This window comes from Rhinatrema bivittatum, chromosome 6 (genome assembly GCF_901001135.1).
Source record: "Rhinatrema bivittatum chromosome 6, aRhiBiv1.1, whole genome shotgun sequence".
In the NCBI taxonomy this organism is placed as follows: Eukaryota; Metazoa; Chordata; class Amphibia; order Gymnophiona; family Rhinatrematidae; genus Rhinatrema; species Rhinatrema bivittatum.
This window is the reverse complement of record NC_042620.1, coordinates 339,955,095-339,975,003: the sequence shown is the minus strand read 5'-3', so window position 1 is coordinate 339,975,003 and position 19,909 is coordinate 339,955,095. Positions and strand designations below refer to the sequence as shown.

The 19,909-nt window shown below is 47.6% G+C and overlaps 1 protein-coding gene across 1 annotated transcript in view; it reads right to left on the bottom strand.

Moving 5' to 3' along the window:
* Window positions 1–19,909, bottom strand: part of FMR1 (fragile X mental retardation 1) — a 172,367-nt gene that overhangs the window by 63,872 nt on the left and 88,586 nt on the right. Inside the window, exon 10 of the mRNA XM_029607747.1 lies at window positions 16,682–16,791. Within this exon, the coding sequence (XP_029463607.1) occupies window positions 16,682–16,791 (110 nt within the window). The remainder of the gene's footprint in view (window positions 1–16,681; window positions 16,792–19,909) is intronic.

Below are 19,909 nucleotides of genomic sequence, written 5' to 3'. Positions count from 1 at the left end.
TTGATCTCCTTAAAGATCTGCAGTCACATGGATATGTGATATAAAAAGCTGACAAGTATTTCTGAAAATGGAATTGCATGAATATAGAAAGAATACACAGTGCAAGTATAAATATGAATGTTAAAAATGTGGCTGAAGTTTGTGAATTAAAGAAAAAGCTGAGCTGCTTACCTGTAACAGGTGTTCTCTGAAGATAGCAGGATGTCAGTCTTCACAAATGGGTAACATCATCCAATGGAGCCTGGCATGGAAAAATTACCTCAAAGTTTCTAGAACTTTCATTATACCTCACTGGGCATGCTCATGCATGCCATTATAATCGCACATCCTCGCAGGGTCCCTTTAGTCTCATAATTTAGCAATGACGAAACATTTTTGGAAAAAACAACTCTATGGGGAGGTGGGGTGATTTTCTTGAGGACTGACATCCTGTTGTGCTCGGAGACACCTGTTACAGGTTAGCAACTGCTTACACTGAAAAGGAGGAGGATGGCAGTCACACACATGGGAAACATCCCTAGCTGCAGGCTACCTCCAACGAAAAAAGGGGAAGTACAGTAACAGGTGACAAAGTGCAAAACAACAATATTTTTTCTTGGCAACAAGCCTTTTTTCTATTATTTCACTAACTTATGAGGAGGCAGTCTGAAACAGAAAGAATGGCCCTAGGAAAGGAAAGTGTTGGGTTTTACATCTCAAACAAATTCTGAAGGACAGATTAGCCAAACCTACTGTTACGTCAGCCATCCCTATCCAAAACAGTAGTGAGGTGTGAATAAATGACAAGAACTCCATGTCACAGCCTTGCAGATCTCCTCCACATGAACTAATTGCAGGTGAGCCACTGATGCGATCATGGCTCAAACAGAGTAAGCCTTGACATGAACCACCAGATTCTGGGCTCCTTGGGCACAACAGAAGGAGATGAAATCTGCTATCCAATCAGAAATAGTTTGGCAATGGCGATTCCCAGGTTATTTGTGTCAAAAGAACAAAATGTTGGGTAGACTTTAAGGACTTCATCCACGTCAGGTGGAAGGCCAAGGCTCTCTTTCCCTCCAAATGGTGCAGTGCTTGTTCACCTTGGTAAACATGTGGCCTGGGAAATAATTTTGTAAGGACAATTGACTGGTTAATATGGAATTCCAACATCACCTTAGGAAGAAACTTAGCATGGATGCACAAAACCACCCTATCATGAAAAAAACTTAGTATAAGGTAGCTAAGTCACTACAGCCTGAAGCTCACTGACCTTGCATGCCAAAGTGACCACCACCAAGAAAACTTTGCAAGTCAGATACTTCTGATCACATGAGTGCAGTGACTCAAAGGGAGCTTTCATCAGCTGGAACAAAACCATGCTGAGGAACCAAGACACAGTAGATGGTCTGATGGGAGGCTTCAAATAAAGAAGACTCTGCATAAACCGTAGAACTAATGGCTGTACGGAGATGGGTTAACTTTCTATATGATAGTAGGATCAACTGCACTAAATTGGACTCTAACAAAGTTGGTCTCAAGACCCAACTCAGAAAAATGTAGAAGGTAATCAAGCAGATTTTGTGTGGAGCAGGAGAAAAGATCTAGGACCTTTTGCTCACATCATACGGCCAATTTCCTCCACTTAAATTTCTAAGATTTTCTAGTGGAAACCTTTCTTGAAGCTAAAAGAACTCAAGATACATTATCAAGCAAATCAAGGAGGTTGCAGAATCAACCTCTCAACATGCAAGCGGTGAGTGATCGGGACTTGAGGTTGGGATAGTGCAACCTGCCTTGATCCTGAAGTAATGAAATCTGGAGAAAACCCTAGATTGATCAGTTCCCTGATGGACATCCCCCATAGGAATGAGAACCAGAACTGTCTTGGCCAATGGAGGGTTAAGAGAATCTATGGTTTGCCTCTCCTCTTTGAGCTTCAACGTTTTTGCTAGTAGGGATATAGAAAGGTACGCATATGGTAGGCTCCTGTCCCAATGCACGGCAAAGTCATCTGAAGCTAGCTTGCCATGCACCCTCTGTCGAAAGCAGAAGAGTAGGACCTTCCTGTTCTAAGAGGACGTGAACAGATCCACCACAGGTATTTACCAACAGTAGAAGATCTGGTTCACTACTCTTTGATGGACACCGGATTCCACCGCGACAGAAGTTCCCTCTGCAACGGTCTCAGGTGAGCGAAGGCCCAAGGGACCAACTCAAATGTCGATGCCATGGACCCTAGGACTTGCAGATAGTCCCACACTCTGGGGATCGGGAGATGCAGTAGAAGACGCACCTGCTGCTGCAATTTGCACATCCTGTCCGTTGTCAGGAACACCCTGCCATGCAAGGTGTCGAAGTGGGCTCCCAAATATTCCAGGGACTGGGAAGAGATCAGATGACTCTTCACCTCGTTGATCACCCAACCGAGGGACTGAAGGCTATGGGTCACCCGGCATACTGCTTGCATGCAATCCTCTTCAGACTTGGCTCGAATCAGCCAATCATCGGGATACGGGTGAACCATCACCCCTTCCTGCCGTAGGGCCACTGCCACCATGACCATCACCTTCGTAAAGGTGCGCAGGACCATCGCCAGGCCAAATGGAAGCACTCGGAACTGGAAATGATGACCCAGAATCTTGAAGCGCAAGACCTTCCAGTGATTGCTGCAAATCGGGATGTGCAGGTAAGCCTAGATGAGATCCAGAGAGGCGAGGAATTCCCCCTTCCGGACCGCCATGATAACAGATCGGAGAGTCTCCATCCGAAAGCAGGGGACCTTTAGTCTGCGATTCACCTTCTGCAGGTCCAGAATGGGGTGGAAAGTCCCCTCTTTCTTGGGAACCACGAAATAAATGGAATACCTGGCCCGCCCCTGCTCTTCCAGCTGTACGGGACGATAGCCTGCGGGTCCAACAATCTTTGCAGGGTGCCTTCCACCGCGCCCACTTGTTGTGGGAAACAGCGCGATTCCAGGAAACCCTCCCTGAGAGGCCGAGAAAATTCTAAGGCGTAACAGTCCTTTACCATGACCAGCACCCAGCGATCTTGGCCCACTCCTCATAAAAATGGGACAACCTGCCCATGATCGTCCCGCACGAGGGGTGGGCAAGCCTGGCTTCACTGGGCAGGTTTACCGGCTCCAGCCCCCTGCCTGAAGTCTCCTCTTGCAGGCTGGCCAGCGCCACAAAAGGACTGTGAGTGAGAAGTGAACTGCCTGGCACCAGAGAAGGGAGCAACCCTCCCTGACCTGGTTCTTCGGGAGTCCCAAAACCGGGTCCATGGAACAAAGGACTTCTTAAAGGACTTCCTATCTTCCAGCAACTTACTGCCCTTGGATTCTTGCAGAGATTTCATCAGCTGGTCCAAACCCTCTCCAAATAGTAATTTCCCTCGAAAGGGAAGATTACACAATTGCGACTTAGAGGAAGCATCTGCCGCCCAATTGCAGAGCCACAGAAGCCGTCGAGCCGCTACCGATGATATCATTGTCCAGGCAGACGCACATACCAGGTCATATAAGGCATCCGCCACATAATCGACCGCCGATGTGGCCAGGAAACCCGAGGATGTCACTTCTTGTGGTTTCTGAATCCAACATAAACACGCCTGTTGCATCATGCTCGCTCACACTGCCGCCCGAAGACCCAATGAGGAGACTTCGAACAAGCGTTTCAGCTGCAATTCCAGCTTGCGGTCTTGCACATCTCGAAGTGCTGCAGCCCCCGCCACTGGGATTGTAGTTTTCCTATTGACTGCTGATACCACCGCATCCACCTTAGGGACCCTTAAGGTGTTCCAAGTGCTCAAGTAGCGGATATAACTTTTGCATTGCCCGGCCGACCTTAAGACCTGCGTCTGGGGAATCCCACTCACGACTGATGAGCTTCTGAATTTTCTTCGGGATGGGGAAAGCGCTAGGCGGCCCCCGGAGGCCATCCAGGACCGGGTTCACGCCATCACTGTCTGATTCTTCCAGAGAGAGTTTCACCCCTAGTTCCTCAAGCACCTGGGGAACAAGGGGACACAGCTCCTCCTTCTTGAACAACTGGACCACGCGGGGATCGTCGCCTTCCGAGCCAAGATCCACCTGACACTGGTCACCATCGTCCGCATCCAAGTCCAGGGGGATCTTCCCCTGATCATCAGCGGTGTCACCCCGGGGAGGAGGAACCTCTTCCTCCAACGGGTCGTCCAAGCCATCCAAATCTTCCCGCGCCAAGGCAGCGCTGGAAGTACGATTGCCTGCTCAGAGATTAGGATGCTTCGGGGCCCCCACATTCCCCTCCAGGGATCTGCACTTCGCAAACTTCCGTGCCAGGAATGCCTTATGCATTAGGAGCACAAATTCCCATTAAAAACCGCCCAGGCCAGCGTCATCACCGCTGGAATCCAACTCCGCGGCCCTTAAGTCCTCCGGCCTCGATTCCTACACCGCGGGAGACAGCGGAGGCGGGTCATCCTGGGAATCTTTTTCCCACAGGGGGAGCAGCGGACGGTGAAGCCCTACCTTTGAACCCAGTGCCGGTGCCCGATTCGCGTGCGGCCTTCCGAGGCTTAGACCCCTTAACTGAGGACCCCTCCCCTCTCACAGCACAAGTAGTGCAAAGTGAGAGGGTGTTCAAATAGGCATACCATACACCCCACAAGCCTTGCAGGGTTCCACCAGTGGCTTCTCTGCCATTGCAGCGCTCCAAAAATGACCCAAGGGCACTCTCCCCGGGAGGAATCAAGTGCTGCCTTAGAGAACTGATATTGCCCAAAATAATACCTGGCAAAAATCAGTCCCAGCACCTTCAGGGAACTTCGTGGAAGCTGAAAAAGAAAAAAAATGGCTGCCGCACAAAAAATAGACCTGGGACCACCGCGGAGACACTGCATAGGAGGCCCTACACCACCCGGGGAAGGCTCCAAGCTCTCCCCTTTTTAGGAAATCGAAATCGGGGCCCTGTCTGGCCCAGCCCCGCTGAGCAGACTGATTCACCCGGGGAGCAGCGGGACAGAAAAAAAAAAGGCATTTTTTTTTTTCAAACTAAACTTAAAGAAAGCAGAAAAAATTAACTTTCCCGAACGGGGATCCTTCCCTGAACCCGCAGTCACGGAGAGGGAGCCTGTTTCCTGGCTATCAGGAGTCCCGGAACACATGGGCTAGCACTGCTGGGGATATCCAACCCCCCATTCGCCCGGCTCTAACTCGAGGGATGGGCCAAAAAACTGAACCTGGCAGCCCGAAGAACAAGAAATCCAAACTCAGCTCACAGTTGCAGGTATGCACCATCATCTACTGGAGACAGAAATACTGAGGAGCTGCAGGTGGCACACTTGGATATAGCAGTGCCTCAAAGTTTTGGTCTCTGCCTCCATCTGTTGGTGGGAGTGCATAACCCACTGGTCTGGACTGATCTGGGTATGTACAGGAATGTCTGCTAGCACATTCTCCACTCTGGCCAGATAAGTGGCTCTGAGAACCATCCCAAGAGATGGCCCTCCAACTGGACAACCTCCTTATAAAGAAGGTACAAATCCATACTTCCCTGCTTGTTGATGTAATACATTGTCATCTGGTTTCCCATCTAGACAAAGAAAACTTTGTTGGATAGCTATCTCTGAAAGACTTTAGAGCATATTGAATCATCCAAAGCTCCAGTAAATCGTTTTGATGCAACTTTTACTGGCAAAGCCATAAGCCCTGGGTGCAGAGCCCATCACATGAGCTCCCCAACCTAGAATGGATGCATCCTTCTAAGGACAATTTGAATCGGAGAAATTTGGAAGGGGATTCCTCTGACCAGATTGGAATTGTCCCGCTACCATGACAGGGAGTCCCTGAGTGGTTGAGTGATCTGGATGCTGTCCCGCAGATTATGACTTAAAGCCACTAAGACCTTAAGGTCCATTGGGCTCTTCTAATGTAAAGATGTGGAAGTTATATTCACTATTGATGCCATGAGGTCCAATAGCCTCAACATGTTCCATTCTGATGTCTGCTGACTCTTTTGAATCTCCTCTGCCATGGCCATCAATGTGGCAGCCCATTGTTGTACAAGAAAGGTCTCTGCCTGGGTCATGTCTAGCATACTAGCATAGCTCCAATAAACTCCAATTGAGGTGTTGGGCCAAGATGAGACTTGGGGACGTTAACAATGAAACCTGGCGTCTCCAGCACCAGGAAAGTTATGCACATAGATTCCTAGGCTTCTGCCTGAGATGGGCTCTTGACTAGCTAATCGTCCAGCTAAGAATATACATGAACCTACAGTTTGTGTAAATACGTGATCTGGCATTTTGTAAAGACACATGGAGCAGACACTAGCCCAAACGGCAGAAAACGATACTGGAGGTGATGGTTTCTCACAACAAATTGGAGATATAGAGTATAAGCATCCTTGAGATCGAGAGCATAGCCAGTCCCCTCTTTGAATAAAGGAAAGTAAGGTTCACAGGGAAACCATCTGGAACTTTTCCTTTTTGATGAATTTGTTCAAGGCCCTTAGGTCTAGAATGGGATGGAGTCTCCCTGTTTTCTTCAGAATCAGAAAATTCTTGGCATAAAATCCCTGCCCTCTGCCCTGGTGGAACAGGCTTGACCACTATGGTCTTTAGTAGGGAGGAGAATGCAGTTAGACGAGGTTCCTGATGCAACCACTGATCTCAATTGAAATCTGATTTGGAGAAGTCAGAGGTTTAAGATCATGAGAGGTCTTGAACGAGTAGATGTGACTCTGTTATTTACACTTTCGAATAATAGAAGGACTAGGGGGCATTCCATGAAGTTAGCAAGTCGCACATTTAACACTAATTGGAGAAAATTCTTTTTCACTCAACGCACAATAAAGCTCTGGAATTTGTTGCCAAGGGATGTGGTTAGTGCAGTTAGTGTAGCTGGGTTCAAAAAAGATTTGGATAAGTTCTTGGAGGAAAAGTCCATTAATGGCTATTATTCAATTTTACTTAGGGAATAGCCACTGCCATTAATTGCATCAGTAGCATGGGATCTTCTTAGTGTTTGGGTAATTGCCAGGTTCTTGTGGCCTGGTTTTGGCCTCTGTTGGAAACAGGATGCTGGGCTTGATGGACCCTTGGTCTGACCCAGCATGGCAATTTCTTATGTTCTTACCCTCGTTTGATGATGCTGAGGACCCACATATGTGTGAGGCTACTCTCAGCCACTAGTTAATGTAAAACTACAGTCCCCCCCCTTGATTGGAAGGTTTGCTTGCATGGGTACTGGGATTCTGGCATTGTTCTCTGCGATGCAGTCAAAACTCCATCCCAGGTGTGGATTGGGTTGCCATTTGGAGCTTAGGTACGTTTTGCTGCCTCAGACAAGCATAAGGAATCTGCTATGGATGGGACAAAGGGGGAGCAGAGGAAAGTGCCTCGGGTGGAAAAAGGGCTTCTCTGAACTGGCCTCAGATACATCCTGGAGGAGGAGGAGATCAGGTCCAAAGTGCCCATGGAGAGCTGCTGGAGCAATGTACAATGATCCCTGATCTGTGCAACCACATCCTTGACCCTATCTCTGAAGAGATTCTCCTCTGCACACAGCATGTCAACAAATCTTTCCTACACTTCCGAATAGAGATTAGAGGCTCGCAGCCAGGCGAGTTTGTGTGCCCCTATCCCTACGGCAGAAAATCTTGATGTAGTTTCGAAAATATTGAAGGTTGAGTGGACTGCATGTTTTCCATACTCCAACCATTCTTTCATTAGTGACTGGAGGGCATCTTTCTGCTTTCAAGAAAGCTGCTCAGTCACCCTCTCCACCTACTTCAGAATTTCTTTCATGAACTGGCCCATTAAGAGCCACATATAGCCACAACCAGATAACTTATTTGGCTAACTTCTAATATTTGAGCTATTTGGTTATCTAAGCTTTGCCCGGTGACAACCCTGAAAGGCCTCTACATGAGACATGTACATTTTAGCCAGATAAGTGCCTGGAATATTCAAAAGTAGGCATTTCGGCAGATAACGCAAAATCTCAGTCCCTCGATCATCTGGTCACATATATATTCTAAATATCTGCTTTTACAACATTAGGGCTTCATGTTTTTCTTCCATTGCTCACCTTCCAGTGGTCTAAAATAATTTGAGTGAATTAAGCCTGTAAAAGTTGTTTAAGCATATGCAGTGTTCATTCTTCCTAGTTACTTGAGACAAGTGTTTGTATGACCAATTTGTGAGTGACAAACAGTGCATTATTCACAGTGATCACAAAGAGACTCAACAATGCCTCATGGGCAAATTTTATTCTACAATTAATACATCAGCGTTAATCTTGTTAATTGAAGTAATTATTTACAGTTGTGCTCATAAGTTTACGTACCCCTAGCAGAAAGTGAAGTTGCTTACCTGTAACAGGTGTTCTCCTAGGACAAGCAGAATGGTAGTCCTCACAGATGGGTGACATCATCAGATGGAGCCAAACACAGAAAACTTTTGTCAAAGTTTCTAGAAGCTTTGATTGGCTGACTGGCACACTGAGCATGCCCAGCATGACACTATCCGCACGTCCATGTGAGGCCCCCTTCAATCTCGTAACAGAAAAATACGAGCAAAAAAATAAAACAACAGAAACGAAGGAGAAACTAACTTTGTGGGGTAGAGGGCGGGTTTCCTGAGGACTAACATCCTAGGAGAACATCTGTTACAGATAAGCAACTGTGCATTCTCCTAGGACAAGCAGGATGGTAGTCCTCACAGATGAGTAAATACCATGCACAGATGAGTAAATACCATGCAACAACTAAAACCAACAGGTACAGAACAAGGTGCCAATGGGCACAATAACAATTGAGGTACAGTTGGGTGGTAGGGAAGCAGCTTGGTTTCAACTTCCAGGGGGGCTTCCGGTAGGAAAAGTTGTGTTTAAGTCTGGAAGAGATTGTGCAGGACAGACTGGCCGAACTACCATCTTGTCAATCATCCTTGTCCAAGCAGTAATGGGCGGTGAACGTGTAGGGAGCTCCACATCGTAGCCCTGCAGATTTTGATGGGGACCACTGTAACGGTCACAGACGCCACCATAGCCCTCACAGAGTGAGCCTTAACTCTACTGTCTAGATGAAGACCTACCTGTGCATAGCAGAATGAGATGCAGTCTGCTAGCCAGTTGGATAAGGTCTGTTTGCACACCGTAACCCCCATTCTGTTCTTGTCAAAAAATATGAACAGTTGGATGGACTGCCTATGGCCTGATGAGAATTCTAAGTAGAAGGCCAGAGCTCTTTTGCAATCCAATGTATGTAGAGCCCATTTCCCCTTCGTGGGAATGTGGCCTCAGAAAAAAGGTGGGCAACACAATGTTCTGATTGAAGTTCGGCAGGAACTTGGGATGCGTACGAAGGACCACACGATCATGAAAGAATTTCGTGTAGTGCAGGTACGTAACCAAGGCCTGAAGCTCACTTACCCTACAAGCCGAAGTAACTGCCAACCGGAAAAATACTTTGCAGGTGAGAAATTTCAGCTCACAGGAGCACATAGGCTCAAAAGGAGGATGCATGAGCCGTGCCAACACAATGTTGAGATCCCAGGATACAACAGGGGGGCACAGAGGGGGCTTTAGCTGAATCAGGCCCTGCATAAAGTGACCTACTATGGGCTGAACTGAGATGGATGCACCAGAAACCCCACTATGGTAAGCACTAACCACACTCAAATGTACCCTAACTGAGGTGGTTTTGAGTCCAGTCTCGGAAAGGTGCCACAGGTAGTCCAGAAATATCAGCACTGGGCAAGTGAACGATTCTGTCCTGTTCCTCACACTAGGCTGAGAACCTCTTCCACTTCAACTTCAACTTATAAGACTTCCTGGAGGCCACCAGCACCTGGGATATGTTATCAGACAGGTTCAGGGGCTGAAGGACTAGGTGCGCAACATCCAAGCCGTCAAGGCCAACATCTGGAGGTTTGGATGGCGCAGCGTGCCCCGGTCCTGAGTTATCAGGTTGGGCACAGTCCCCAGGCTGATGGTAGTCCTTATCGACAGATGTTGGAGGAGCGGGAACCAGACTTGCCAAGGCCAGTATGGCACTAGTAGAATCATGTTCCCGTTGGAGCTTCAGAAGAGTCCTCATGAGAAGCGGAATAGGAGGATACACATAGAGGAGACCTGTACCCCCAATGGAGGGCAAAGGTGTCAGGACTGGGTGCCCATCCATCCTGAAGAGGGTGCAGAAGTTGCTCACTTTTCAATTGTAGGGGGAGACGAAGAGATCCATATCCGGAGTTAAGGACCACTCATGTGGCTGGAAAGAGCGGCTCAAGTGGTCTGCCAGTATGTTGAACGCCCCAGCCAGGTACATCGCTCGCAGGGACATACCCTGTGAAAGAGCCCAAACCCAGATCTGCACCGCCTCCTGACAGAGGAGGTACGATCCTGTGCCTCCCTGCTTGTTGATATATCACATTGCTACGTGACTGACTGTACGAATCAGGACTGCTATGTGGAACAGCCGATCATGAAACGCCCAAAGAGCGTAGCAATTCACCCAAAGCTCCAGAAGTATATCTGGTACTGAGCTTCCTGAGCTGTCCAGTTCCCCTGTGTGTGGAGGCAATCCACATGCACCCCCCAGCCATGGGGGGAGGCTTCTGTGATAAGGACTACTTGAGGTAGTGCAGGTTGGAAGGGAACCCTCTATTCCAGATTGGAGAGATTCTCCCACCGGGACAAGGAAATCCTCAGGGGCTGCGTGATGGAGACACGAGTACCAAGGTCATGGGATGCTTGCTGCCACTACAAATGCAGAGTCCACTGTGTCCTGCGCATGGAGAGGTGGGTCAAGTGGGTGACATGGACAGAAGCTGCCACGTGGCCCAGCAATTGAAGAAGTAGACGAGCAGTTACCTGCTGACTGCCACCCACTAAGGCCGCCAGCTAGTACAGGGCGAGAGCCTGATTGTGGGGCAAAAATGCCCTCACGTGAGTCATGTCCAGCTTGGCTCCTATGAAATCCAGCTGGGGAGACGGGCAGAGGTTGGACTTCAGGTAACTGAGGACAAATCCCAGAAAGTGCAGCACCTGCATGGCAAGAGTCAAAGCGCTCAATGCTCCTTCGCGGGAGTTGCTTTTGACCAATGAGACATCTAGGTAAAGGAACACATGTACCCCCCCCCCCCCCGATGTCTGAGGTGCACTGCAACCACTGCCAGGCATTGGTGAAGACTGGAGGAGCTGACGCCAAGCAAAACGGACATACTCTGTACTGGTAGTGAATTTGCCCCACCACAAAGCGGAGGTACTTCCTGTGCCTCGGGAGGATGGCAATATGAGCATAGGTGTCTTTGAGATAGAGGGAACAGAGCCAGTCTCCTCTTCTGAGGCGCGGTATCAGAGTGCCCAGAGAGACCATCTTGAAGTTTTCCCTGTGGAGGAATTTGCTCAATGCCCTGAGATTGAGAATGGGGCAAAGGCCCCCAGGTCTCTTTGGTATCAGGAAATACCTTGAATAAAACCCTTGCTCTTTCTGACAACGGGGAATGGGTCCTACCGCTCCTGCTGCTTTTCTAGCGGCGAGTTCTGTTAGAAGAATATCCTGCGAGATGGACAAACCCCACGATGAACATGGGGGAAAGTCTGTTGGGACGTCTCTGAAGTTCAGACGATACCCCTGGCGAACAATGGCGAGGCCCCACCGGACCGATGTGATAAGCGGCCAGCGGTGGGCGAAGCCAAGAAGCCTGCCCCCCACTGGGGGATCGTGTGCCAGGGGTACGACACACTGACTCATACTCCCTCGCCTTCAGTGAGAAACCCCACAGCCGGAGCCTGCTGGGCTCTGGGAGTTCACTGTTGATGGCAGCGACCTCTGGAACCAGCATGGGACGTGTGAGTCCAGGTGGCTGCAGGATAATACTTCCACTGTCGATAAAAGGACTTCCTGGAACTTGGTCAGGAAGATTTCCTAGCAGAGGAAGGCGAGTCAGAAGCACTAGCTGTTGAAGGGTTTTGTTGTGATCCTTCGGCTGAGCTATCGCGTCCCTGACCTTATCCCCAAAGAGATTTTCTCCTGTACAAGGGAGGTCAGCCAATTTCTCTTGGACTTCTGGATGAAAGTCAGAAGCATGGAGTCAGGCCATCCTACGGGCGCAGATGCCCATAGTGGCCACGCGGGCTGCTGATTCAAAAACATCATAGGTGGATTTCACCTCGTGTTTTCCTGCTTCCAGGCCCTGTTGTACAACAGCAGAGAATGACTCCTATTACTGCTGTGGCAGTCACTCTGCAAACCCTTGGACCTGTTTCTCCAGGTTCCAGTTCTACTGGGTCATGTATAACTGGTAGGAGGTGATACGGGAAATGAGCATAGCACCCTGAAAGACCTTCCAACCTAAGGCATCCAGCAGAGGAATGGGTGTGGGAACACTTGGCCTTTTGAGAGTGGACTACACCACCACAGATTGGTGGGGGAGATGGCGTTTCTCAAAACCTAAGGCCTGTTGCACCTCGTAAGTGGAGTCTGCCTTCCTGTTTACAGGAGAAATAGATATCGGGTGTTCCCATATTCTAAGGAGAAGATCCTTAAAGATGTCGTGGATAGAAACTGCCACTATCTCCTTAGGTGTATTGACAAACTGGAGAACCTCCAGCATCTTATGTCATGCATCCTCCTCAGGAGTTGAAAGGAAATAGCTTTGGCCATGGCCTTGAAAAACCCCTCAAAGGAGAGGTCTTCCAGGAGAGTCTGACACCTTTCCTCTGGTGGCGAAGGTTCCGAGAGGAGGTCACCAGAGTCTTCAGAAGAAGACTCGGAACAGTTATCTCCCTATGGATCATACGGGCCCTTCTCCTCACTTGGGTCCCTAAGGGGCCTGTGTGGGTGAGGCCTGTCCAAACCTTTCGGTCTGGCTACTGAGGGCACAGAGGAAACAGTTGGCATTGTCGGCAGGGAAGGCGCCGATGGCAGTGGGAGGCCCGACAGCCTGGGCACAGGCTTGGGAAACCGTGGCCTTGGGACTAAAGCACCGGTCGGTGCATGTTTTCCTCCTCGGAGGACCCGATGATAGGAATCGCTCCCGAGGAGGGTATCAGTGGCCATTAGGGAACTGATGGTCCCCGGGCACTGGCTGCGTCTGAAAGGCGCCAATTAGGCCATCCAGATGCTTGAGCTGGGGCGACGACAGAGATGGTGCGGACTCCAGCACCTGTATGGGGGCTAGGACCGGGGGCGGTTCAATGCCCCTTAAGGCTCGGAGCACCACACACTGCATCCTGCAATCCAACTTCTTCTGGAAGTCCGGTGAAAACAGGACTGATGGAGGGGGACGAGGCGTCACCAGTCTCCTCGGCACCCCAAGGAGGCTCAATGCCCGGCACCGATGTCAGTTGGGAAGGCCTAGGACTCCTGGGTCTGCCAGAGGATGGGGCCTCCTCACCATGGGGCCTCTTCGGTGGTGGCACGGTGCTGTTACCACACAAGGACCAGAGTCGTGCACTGATGACGATGCTTTCAGGGGTCCCACGGTGCATGGTCCGGTGTTTCCATGGCACCGAGGAAGCGGAGGAACCCGATGACCGAGACAGCACAGACAGTTGCGAGGGCCTATCACAGACTCCCAGATATTTGGAAATAGCTGCTGGGGGTTGTAGAGAGCGACAGCATATCCAGCGGTTCTCCCCTACCTCCAGGTGTCAGGGATTCCGAAGCCAGTGTAGATGGAGTGGACTTTTGGGGCCAAAGCGGTTCTCCATTTTTTCGAGACAAGCATGACGGCCCTTGGGGGTCATCTGATCACAGAGCTGACATCCTCTGAGGATGCAAATCTCATGCGGGTCCGTGGTTGGCATAGTCTGCGGGCACTGGCGAAAATTGGACGCCAAAACATATATCTCCCTGCACTGGGTTCACTACAGGTATCCTATATTATAGAATTATACACAATATATCCGTATTTCCACATTAAATGTATTTAAATACTTTATTACAATGTTTATTAAAAAACATACACACCCTAAATTACCATTCACCCTCTCATTCATTCATCTAAGCAACATGTAATAAATACACCCTAAAACCTCTCCTTAACATCATGTACATACTATGCAATTGATATTAATACAATGTAAACATTCCCCTCCAATTACATATTTTCAATCATATATCTCTGCCAGGTGTTTAAAATCATGAGAGGTCTAGAACGGGTAGATGTAAATCGATTATTTACTCTTTCGGATAGTAGAAAGACTAGGGGGCACTCCATGAAGTTAGCATGGGGCACATTTAAAACTAATCGGAGAAAGTTCTTTTTTACTCAACGCACAATTAAACTCTGGAATTTGTTGCCAGAGAATGTGGTTCGTGCAGTTAGTATAGCTGTGTTTAAAAAAGGATTGGATAAGTTCTTGGAGGAGAAGTCCATTACCTGCTATTAAGTTCACTTAGAGAATAGCCACTGCCATTAGCAATGGTTACATGGAATAGACTTAGTTTTTGGGTACTTGCCAGGTTCTTGTGGCCTGGATTGGCCACTGTTGGAAACAGGATGCTGGGCTTGATGGACCCTTGGTCTGACCCAGTATGGCATTTTCTTATGTTCTTATGTAAGTTTTTCACAGATATTAAATTACTTCAATACAGGTCTGAACTTGTTCATGAGCCGGTGAGCGGTCGATGGTCGGCAGTCACAGAGAAGCGAACCGTCGGGAATCGACCGCGAAAAGGTTGAAATGGTAAAATTAATCTCTTCTGCCGAGGGGGCACCATCCGGAGGAAGGGGGACCAGACATGAAACAGGAGAAAAAAATGCTTTAAAAGCTTGAAAAGAGAACACAAACTAGAGAGCTCCATAAACCGTGAGGCAACTAGCACCGCGGAAAAAAAGAGAGACTGAAGGGGGACCTCGTGTGGATAGTGGCATGCTGGGCATGCTCAGTATGCCAGTCAAAACTTCTAAAAACTATGTCAAAGGTTTTTCGTGCCGGGCTCCATCTCATGATGTCGCCCATCTGTGAGGACTACCATCCTGCTTGTCCTAGGAGAATTTGTAAGATGTGCAACATTTTAAGAAAACATGAGTGATCAGACAAAACACAACTGTTATATTTAATGTTTCAAATTAAATTATTTTATGCATCTCAGAGTAGCACAATCATTAACCCATAGCAATAAAGGAAATAATAAAATGGTCCTATTCAAACTTTTACATACCCTTGAATGTTTAGGCTGATAATATGCACTCAAGTTGACACACACTGGTTGAGTTGGCAATGAAGGGTAGGTATCCATACCTGTGCCTTGTTTGATTATAATTAGGAATTAGCTCTTGAGAAACCCTTGTGCATTTCATTCAGGGTTGCATTGACTTTGGTGATTACTGAAGCATGGTGAAAGCAAAATAACTGTCAAAGGATCTGCGAGCAAATGTAGTTCAACTTTATAAATCAGGAAAACGATATAAAAAGATATCCAAAGATTTGAAAATGCCAAACAGTACTGTTCAAACTCTGATCAAGCAGTAGAAAATTATGGGTTCGGTTAATACCAAGCCAGGCCAAGAAAGATTTCAGACAACTCCCAGGAAAATTTGTTGGGATGCAAAGAAATACCCACAAGCAACGTCTACTGAAATACAGGCTTCTGTGAAACAAAGTGGTGTGGGTGTTTCAGCATGCACAATAAGGAGATACTTGAACAAAACTTGACTGTATGGTAGAGTTGCCAGGAAAAAGTCATTGCTGTGCCAACGCCACAATACAGCCCACTTACAATATGCCAATTAGCACCTAGAGAAGCCTTAGAACTTCTGGAACAAAATAATTTGGAGTGATGAGACCAAAATTGAACTTTATGGTCACAACCAAACTCGCTATGATTGGAGAGGAGTCAACACCCACCCTACCATGAAGCATGGATGTGGATTTCTGCTGTTTTGAGGGGGTGTGAGCTACAGCTGCACAGGGAATTTAGTCACAATTGATGGCAGGATGAATGCAGCATCGTATCAGAAATTAGAGGAGAATTTGCATTCATCAGCCAGGAAGCCATACATGGGGCACAATTGGATTTTCCAGCATGGTAATGATGCAAAACATAAGGCCAAGTCAACCCTTCCACAGCTGCAGCAGAAGAAAGTGGAGGCTCTGGAGTGACCATCACAATCTCCTGACCTCATCATCACTGGGCAAATTTAGGGAGAACTTACAGGATCTGGAGGCTTTTTGCCAAGAGGAATGGGCAGCTTTACCCCATGAGAATTTAAAGGGCCTCATTCACAACTACCACAAAAGACTACAAAGCTGTCACTGTTGCAAAAGGGGGCAATACACAATATTAAGAACTAATGGTATGCAAACTTTTCAACAGGACCATTTTATTATTTGTTTAAAATGATTGTGCTATTTGCGATGCATAAAATAGTTTAATCTGAAACATTTAAAATAACAGAAGTGTTTTGTCTCATCACTCAGGTTTTCTTAAAATGTTACACATCTTACAAATTCTGCCAGGGGTATGTAAACTTACGAGCACAACTGTAGATCTGTCAGATGAGCTCATAAGAAATGTTTTTGAAACATTTTAAATTTTATGAAGACTTGCAAAGTCATATCTTCGTAATGAAAAATCCTCTTAATTGTTAAAGTTCTCGTGTCCCATATGGCTACAGTCAGCACACAGAGGTGAAAAACAAATACAATTTTGTAAATCATACCTAAAGGTCTCTTAAAAGAAGATGCTTGAATAAATAAGCATACCTCTTCTTGTGGAATATTTTTATCATTCTCAGCTTCAATTCGCACTCGTACAACACCTGATTTGTCCACTATCTCTTGAATCAGTTTCCCATTTTTTCCTATAACTTTTCCTAAAGACAAAAACGCATAGAATATGTCATTTTTATTACTTAGCTTATACTTTATACTAAAAATAATTGTTATATATCAGCTCTTGCAGATGACAGCTATTTTCATACATTAATACAAACAGGTGTGGTAAAATAGCAAACTAGTAAGTAACTATACTTATTCAAACTATCATGCAAACAGAATGGTGCTGAATAGTTAAAAAGTTAAGTTGCAATGACCAGCCAGAAGCATAATCTAGTCTGTACCAAAAGGATTAAATTGCAAAGTCATGTGACTGGAAGAAAAATAATTCTATTCACACAACTACTGCAATGACAAGTACAAAGCCACAGAAATAAAAACTTGAAAGCAAAACCATTCAGTAGAGATTAATTTGACATAGTGCGATAAGACAGGGGTCAAAAACAACAAAGTTCAAGTTATCTGCAAACATCTCAAATTTGATAAGCAAACTAAGAAATTAAGGCCAGATTAAAAAATGTTATCTGGACTTGTAGAAGCAGCTAAATGGGATCTCATACACCTAAGAAGCCTGGTCTAAATCATCAAAATGCAATGTAAAACGCAAATAAAGGCACCAAATTATCTAGATGGTCCCTGGTCTTGTATACATTTACTTGCCTCACTTTGAGTTCCTTTAACTTTTTCTTTACACTGTAAAAACCGCATACAATATTGTTTGTCAGATAGCTGTTCACAAACATGGACAAAGCACTAGCAGAAGTAGATCAACTGTCCTACTTAAAAAAACTGGAATCTTATCTCTAAAAATGTTCCCCCCACCCCTCCCCACATACAGTAATCCAGCTATGGGGATATGCAGATTTCAAACACTAAGGATTGATTAAGATATGCCACCAAAAGAAAGAGGCTGGGGATGGGCCAGTGGCTGCTTAAACAGTTCTGGCCATCAACCCCTGCAATCCTGTTCCATTGGCCTCTGCCCTTTTGCCAACCCCCCCACTCCAGCACTGCCCGCCCTTTACCAGCTTTTCAGGTGAGGGCTGGGACTGGGGGAAGGGAACAGGAGCACTAGCTGACTTGTGGCCTTTCCCACCACGACATGGGGTTGTTTCAAGCTCCTATGTTCTCTACACCAAAACATTTTACATATGTTAATTTACAAAGGAAGACAAAAGGAAAACTGGTTCTTACCTGCTAATTTTTGTTCCTGTAATACTACAGATCAGTCCAGACCAGTGAGTTGTGCATTCCTACCAGCAGAAGGAGTCAGATAACAAAAACTTTGGGCACTGCTACGTAACCGAGTGTGTCACCTGCAGTCCCTCAGTATTGGCCTGTACCCAAGCCCAAACAGTGCTCCTGTCCCCTTCCCCCAGTCCCAGCCCTCACCTGAAAAGCTGGTCAAGGGCAAAGGGGGTTGGGAACCCAAAACGCAACAGCCAACCCCTCGCCAGTAACAGAGAAAAACAAAAAACCACTAGAGCACCTCGGAACCTGCTCCTTCAAGAGCATCTGCAATAGAACAAAATTGTTTCTTCACGAAAATATCACTTCTCAAGACAGTCTTTCGGAATCTGAAATGGGGGTGGGCCTCTGGACTGATCTGTGGTATTACAGGAACGAAAATTAGCAGGTAAGAACCAATTTTCCTTTCCTGAACATACCCAGATCAGTCCAGACCAGTGGGATGTACCCAAGCCACCCTACACTGGGCGGGTGCCTTGGGTACAGGCCAATACTGTACACTCTCACCGAAGGACGATTCATCGTGCGCCCTAACATCCAAACGATAATGCTTGGTGAAAGTGTGAAGGGAGGACCAAACCAACTCTCTGCAGATTCCCTGTGGCGACAGAAGCTGACACTCAGCTCAGGAGGTCGCCTGGGCCCTTGTGGAATGTGCTCTCAGACCCACGGGGACCTGATGCTCTCGGGCAACATAGGCCGAAGAGATAGCCTCCTTAATCCAGTGCGAAATCGTCGCCTTGGAAGCCTTGTCTCTCTTTTTAGGACCCCCGAACAAGAAAACCAGATGGTCTGACCGCCAGAAGTCAATGGTAACCTCCAAATAGCACAAAAGAGTGCCACGCACATCCAAAAGATGAAGCTCCTTCTCCTGAGGGGAATCCCTGGACCACTGCGGAAATCCTGGCAGATCCACTGCCTGATTGACATGAAAGGTAGATACCATCTTGAGAACGAAAGAAGGAAACTATCATTGTAAATCCTAAGGAAGGGATCCCGACATGACAAAGCCTGCAACTCTGAAACCCGTCGTGCAGAACAAATGGTTACCAGGAAAACTGTCTTCAAGCTCAAATCCTTAATTGGAGCCCTGCTTAAAGGCTCAAAGTGGGCTCCGCAAAGCACACGAAGCACCAGGTTCAAACTCCAGTCCAGACATAACGGACGTACGGGAGTATGTAAATGTTTGACTCCCTTGAGGAACCGTGAAATATCTGGGTGCACCGCCAGCGACCAACCGTGAAACCTGCCCCTTAAGGCACCTAAGGCCGCTACCTGGACCCGAAGGGAGTTGAAAGCCAAACCCTTAGCCAAGCCCTGTTGAAGGAAATCCAACACTGGGGTATCTCCGCTGACAAAAGGATCCAAGGAGCGCTGGCGGCACCATGCCTCAAACAACTTCCAGACCTTAACATAGGCCATAGAAGTAGACTGTCGACGCGCCTGAAGAAGAGTGGAAATAACCAGGTCTGAATATCCCCTCAATAGCAATCATCACCTCTCAAAAGTCAAGCCGCGAGAGAGAAGTGATCCTCCTGATCCGAAAATATGGGCCCCTGACGGAGTAGATGCGGGAGATGAGCCAGCTGCAGGGGGCCTTCCAGTGCTATTCGCACCAGGTCTGATAACCATGGACGATGCGGCCATTCCGGCGCCAGCAGCACTACGCTCTATGCATCGGAGAAGCCAACCGATGAGAGGCCGGGGGGGGGGGGGGGGGGGAGGCATTGAGAAGAATGTCCATGGGCCACGGACACACTAGGGCGCCTAACCCTACCGAGCCCACCTCTCGACGACTGAAAAAGTGTTCTGTCTTCGCATTGGCCTGAGTTGCCATCAGATCCAACTGAGGCACGCCCCACCTGGTGCAAATGAGGATCCAAGCTTCGGGAGCTAACTCCCACTCCC